The 6,000-nt window shown below is 43.5% G+C and overlaps 1 protein-coding gene across 1 annotated transcript in view; it reads left to right on the top strand.

Moving 5' to 3' along the window:
* DIS3L2 (DIS3 like 3'-5' exoribonuclease 2) overlaps positions 1 to 6,000 on the top strand; it is a 175,687-nt gene that overhangs the window by 62,349 nt on the left and 107,338 nt on the right. The window contains 1 exon segment of the mRNA XM_009883404.1: positions 135 to 308. Within this exon segment, the coding sequence (XP_009881706.1) occupies positions 135 to 308 (174 nt within the window).

The raw sequence follows: 6,000 nt of genomic DNA, 5'->3' as shown, positions 1-6,000 counted from the left end.
TGAATGGGTGAAAGAGTATGTTTGAGGGCTCAGTAGCCTCTCTGCGGGGATGGTAACAACACGACAGTAGTAATTATACACTTTAAAAAAGCATCCCTTTCTTTCTTTCTTTCTTTTTTTCTTTCTTTCTGCAGGCAGTTGTCCAAAAGTCTCGGGCAGGCCGGAGAGATTGAGCCGGAAACGGAAGGGATCCTGACAGAGTACGGTGTGGATTTCTCTGACTTTTCCCCCGAAGCCCTGGAATGTCTTCCCCAGAGCCTGCCCTGGGTTATCTCACCGGGAGAGCTGGCCAAAAGAAGAGATTTAAGGTAACAACAAAACGTGCGGTCTGACACTCCTTCTTGGGTTAGTGCCGGGTTGTGCTACTTTGTTTTGCTTTCATCACCCTTTGAAAAGGCACTGACTTTTTTACATGTACCGTATTGCACGTTACCTGTGCTAGCACGGGAAGAAACTGCTCTTGAAAGTACCTACAAACCCAAAAGAACAGCTATTTGGAGAAGTATTTTGTGAGACAAAGAGAACTATTGAAAACTGAAAATTTGGTGTTTGGCACACAATCTGAAAGCTTTATGTTTTTGTCTGGAATGTATTACGTATTTTAGTGGTAGTTTTATAGCAGAGATTTTCTGAATGCCTGGCAGATCAAATGATCTTGGACATTGTTACTCTGAAACTTAAGCACAGGTAGAGACTGTCCTGCGTTTTCCTGTCTAGTCTCAACATTTTTTTCTGTTTTGAAGAACCGGTGTCGTGTGGAGTTTATGACGGCTCTTGATCAGGTTAGCAGCTGGCAAATGCAGTCCCTCCCTGCAGCCTGGCAACTTTGTGCTCTCCACCTACCTCACATTACACATCCCTGTAACTTAGTGATGCTCCCACCAGCTTTCGGGAACTCCACGGTCTGTTGGGTGGTAGACGCTCTGACATTGCTGGTCTGCCCAAAACTAGCGGGTTCACTATGCTTCAAAGTGATGGATTTCAGAGATGTCTTTACTAGAAAAGACTTAAAGACAAAAGAGAAGTAATTTGTTTAGAACCTCACTTTGCAATAAAGGAAGGTGTAAGAAATCGAAACAATAAATGCATTACTAAGATGATACAGTGTGTTCCACTCCCATCCTTGCTTATGCTAGAGCATCCTGTCTCGATTGGCAGATTCATTGCTTTCTTGCATATTGCTGAGGTGAAACAGCGCCATGAGCCTGATTCCTCAAGACACTGCACTGGTACAAGCACCTGCATGTACGTAGTAAGCTCCTCTCCCTCTTAGTATCCGTGTTACTGGCATGGATGTTAGCGATTTGAGTATATAAGCTGATAAACTGCAGCCGTGTGTATCTGTACCTGGACTCCAGATGTTACTTTGGACCTAATCCTGCACTGTAGCCTGTGACCTCCTTACTGCTTCAGCTTTACTGGGTTTCCATTGCCATACAATGGAATAATTTGGGGAGAATCACACTCCTGATTGACTAGTCATAACACTCAGATACCAGATCCAGACTGTAGGCTTCAAGTGGCTTTAAAAAAGAAACTCAGATACTGAAAGCTGCAGTTCAGAAGTCACTGGAAAGTGCTTATTTTTATATTCTTGACTGCATTTCAGTAGCATTCTCTGTTTCTTCTGACCAAGTTCTTTCAAGCAAATAAAGAGCTTGACTTGTCTCCAGTCAGACAATCAGTTTTGGAAACAAATTCCAAGTGCATTTCTTGCTTTTCTTGCTGAATTATTACACTAGGACTTATCAAGGTGATAACAGTTTTGCAGTTAAGCCATTTAAATCCCTCTCTGCCCCTTCCCGACCACAGTGCACACTACAAAGTAGATTTCCTTTTGATCCTCTAAAATATAAACATTTAACGGTCAAGGTTTTTAAGACAATTATTTGAGCTTAATTTACTAATCCTTTTAATGTCAACTGCCACACCGCTGACTAACTAGTCTGTGGTCTAAACACATATGGAGATACCATGAGACTTCTAGTTACTGAAAGTAAAATACAGATGAATCTTCTTTTTTGTTTCCTCACAGTGAGAGGTTTGTCTACCCAGAAAAAGATGATTTTTATTAGTAAATGTAGCATGGATTGTGGTGGAGTTGGGTGCCTGCGGTCGGAGACCTGGCCGCCATCTCTTCTGGGTCTGGTCTTACCCATCAGAACTTGAGAGACTGTTCCTGACAAGTCCCAAGGTGGCTCGTCCTTAACGCGGTATTAAACATTAGCTTTCATATTGTCAGCAATAAGTGCGTTGTGGTGTGCAGCGTGGTACAAATAGCCGGGACACACTGGCCCAGGCTGGCATCTAGAGGAAGACACCTGGACCTGGGTGTCTGGTCTGGGTGCACATGGGAGTTGTGCCTTGTTTTCCAGGGGAGGTCACACCGTGTTCCGGGAGACCTGCCCCTGTGAGTGCCCGTCTCTGCTGTACTGTGTGCATGTTGAGCTGTCGGATTCCCCAGGTCGTGTACAGTGCTCTGAGAGCACAATATAGGATAAATCACAGTGGAATAAAGGCTCATGAAGCAGTCATGTTAACACTTCTAAATAGCTCATCCTAATTCAGTATACACATTGCTCATCTGACAAGAGTAAACATAAATTGGAGTTTGGCTTAAAAATACTTTCATCTGTAGTAAATCTCCAGTTCTGTAACACAGAGCTGTACATTTTCTAGGGTCGTGCGTTAAGACTTTGGGATTTGGAATTGCGATCTGAGCAAAGTCTTGGGTTTTCTGGCGTTTCCTCTTCCTGAGATAACTTCTCCCTGTTTCCTTTCACCATGGGAAGCGACCCTTTCCTCCTCAAAAGGTAACCTGTGTTCTGCTAACCAGTGTCCCGAGTGTGGTCGGGTCTGTGAGTCAGTGTATAGAGCACGGAGGTAGAGGTTCTGCACCGGAGGCATTTGTGAGTGTGGTTTTAGAGGAAAGTGAGACAATGTGTTTCACCAAGCTGCTGAGGCTGGGCAAGAGGAGGGAAAGATATTTTGTCCATGCCATCTTGTAAATATATTCCTTGATCTTCCTGCAAGTCTTTCAGTTTTACAGGAAGCCTGTTCTTGCCATGCATAGTCTGTTTGGATAGCAACTGTGATCTCACCTACATAGCCTGTGCAGAATTGTTGCCAAGAGATCTTTTTTTTTTTTTTTTTTTCCCCTCATTTCTCCAGTAATGGCTCACAAAGAAAGGTTTACATAATATTTTAATATTACTTAAGGCAGAAAAGATCCAAACCTCGTGGATGGCTTTGAAATCTTTCAGCTGATTTTAACACTCTGCTCTGCCACTGGTGCACAGTTTTGCTGTGGACATCTGCTTTTTACCTGCATGGGTTTATCTATTTGTAAAATTAGGCAAGTATTTCACAGGCACTCCGAGCTTAGTTGTTTGTAAAGAGCACCAAAAACTTCTAATGAAAAGCACTAGACAAGTATTAGGTGTTGGCATTGCATACTGCAGTTGTATTTTATAGAGATCACGAAGTTTCATAAAATATCAGAATAGCGTGGTTGAGGAGACTTCCCTTCCAGAGACTTTAAATGTGATAATACAGATAGGACCAGAATTCTCATTTTATTATTCAGGTTAACTGGAATTGGTATTTTTTCATTAGAAGTTTAAGAAGTGTTCGGTTTCTGCTTTCAGAGAAATTTCAGAGGATTAGTGTCATAGAGACAAATTTTGATGGATGCAAAATTTCAACCATTTTCCGGTCTTTTCCAGCGTTTCAACATGCAATTATCACTTCCTTGTTTGCTTTGCTTTGCACTTCGTGTTTCAATGGTGTGGGACAAAATATAGCCCCTGAACAGAAGAGGGGTCAGGGCAAAGGAGGAAATGCAAATTTCAAAGGTGGGTGCAGGAGACGGGGGCTGGAAGAGGAGGCCGTTTGAAGAGGTGTAGCCAGGAATCTAAGAAACCCAAAAGCTATTTCTAAGACTCGTTCCAAATGTTTCTAATTTCATTCATATCTTTTTGTTTCCTTTACTGCTTAACTGGGACAAGAAACTAAAGCCAGGAAAGTCCGATCATAGTGGGAAACAAAAACCTAAATATTGGATAGAGAAAAAAGGCTGTTCTTTGCAAAGCAGTTCTGCCTTTTGCTTGTCTCCTATTGTTGGTGTTACTGTGGAAAATGTATAACATCACTCTTTTGGAAAGCGCTAGAGCCTGTTCAAGTAGAGATGGTTTATATAGTCTAACATGGAAGAACTTGAGGATATCTATTTCTTTACCATTTGCCTAATAATAAGTGAGCCTGTTGACCTCCGCTGGACTATTACAAATGTGAAACTTGGCACTCAAAATTGCTTGCTCTAAATTTTCCAGTTGCTTTCTCTTTTTCCATTTGATGTCATCCTGCCAACTAGTGATTTTATTATTATAAACAGGACATTGTATTCACTTTTAAGAAGAAATATGAAGCTGAAGGTAAAATTACAAACTGCAGTTTCTCAGCTGGCAAAACACAAAACAATGAGCTAAAAATACTGAGCAGAGAAAGGGTGCTGTGGCAAGAAACTCTGAAGTATCTACAAGATGGATGTGGTCTGAGGAGCAGAAACTGACTGACTTCAACTGAGCAGCTCTGAACGCCTGAGAACTGCCAAATGGTTGGGGTTGGAAGGCACCTCTGGAGATCATCTACTCCAATCCCCTTGCTCAAAGCAGGGTCAACTAGAGCAGGCTGCTCAGGGCTATGTCCATTTGGGGTTTGGATACTTCCAAGTACGGAGATTCCACAAACCCTCTGAGGAACATGTTCTGGGGTTCAATCACCCTTACAGTAAAAACATGGGTGTTTTTTACCTTTAAATGGAATCTCCTGTATTTTGTGCCCGTTGCCTCTTGTCCTGCTGCTGGATACCATGGACAAAGAGTCTGTCTCTGTCATCTTTACTCCCTCCCATCAGGTGTATTTTTCACATTGATAAGATCTCCCTGCCTGAGCCTTATCTTCTTGAAGCTGAACAGTCCCAGCTCTCTCAGCCTCTCCTTGAAGGTTGGACGCTTCGATTCCTTAATCATCTCATTGAGGCCCTTCAGCAACCTTGCACCAGTATGTTGATGTCTTCTTGGTACTGGGGAGCCCAGAACTGGACACAACACTCCAGCTGTGGTCTCATCAGTGCCAAGCAGAGGGGAAGAATTTAAGGACTGTGTCTCTTGACCTGCTGGCAACACTCTCCTAATGCTGCCCAGGAGGCTGTTGGGAGCCTTTGCAACAGTGGCACATTGTTGGTTCATGTTCAACTTGTCCATCAGGACCCCAGGTCCGTTTCTGCCAAGCTGCTTTCCAGCTGGTCGGTCCACAGCCTGTACTGGTGCATGGCGTTGTTCCTCCCCATGTGCAGGACTTTGCTTTTCCCTTTGAGCTTCATGAGATTCCCATCAGCCCATTTCTCTGCTGAGGTCCCTCTGAGTGGCAGCGTAACTGTCCATTCCTCCCACGAGGCTAGAAGGCCTGGAGAGCGTCAGCCCGGCGAACAGCAAGGATCCACTGCATTGACGGGAGACAATTAATGCTCACTTGCTTCCCTTGCAGGGCAGTTAATGAGCTTTGCTCTTGCAAGCAAAGAGCTCTAATGCAACGAAGCTTTTGGTTAAAATTTGCATCTTGGTATTCCAGCATGTGACCTCAATTGCAACTGACCTAAAGCTATCCAAGTGATTGAATTGTAATTTTGGCTGCCCATTCAGAAATGTAGCATCCTTCCTTTGGTTGTTAAGGGAGGAAGAGTGGAGGTGCTCTGCTGTGTCTCTGTGTCCACTGCGTAGGGAAGCTCTGTAGCGCTGTTTGTCACTGGAAAGCACTGGCAGCAGGACAGTACCTGTACTGCAGTTCTACCCGCGATTTATTTCTTTCTTGAGGAGTGTTACAGCTGGTAACAGGGATTAGCAGTGCTTATAGTAAAGGTTTGACAGCAAGCTCTTTGTTGTATATGCCCGAGGAGATTATTGGCTGGTAAAATTAGAGGTGATGGTAAAAAATGGCAGC

The sequence above is a fragment of the Charadrius vociferus genome, unplaced genomic scaffold, assembly GCF_000708025.1.
Source record: "Charadrius vociferus isolate BGI_N301 unplaced genomic scaffold, ASM70802v2 scaffold214, whole genome shotgun sequence".
Taxonomy (NCBI): Eukaryota; Metazoa; Chordata; class Aves; order Charadriiformes; family Charadriidae; genus Charadrius; species Charadrius vociferus.
The sequence above is the reverse complement of the archived record's forward strand: the minus strand, read 5'-3'. Positions and strand labels throughout refer to the sequence as shown.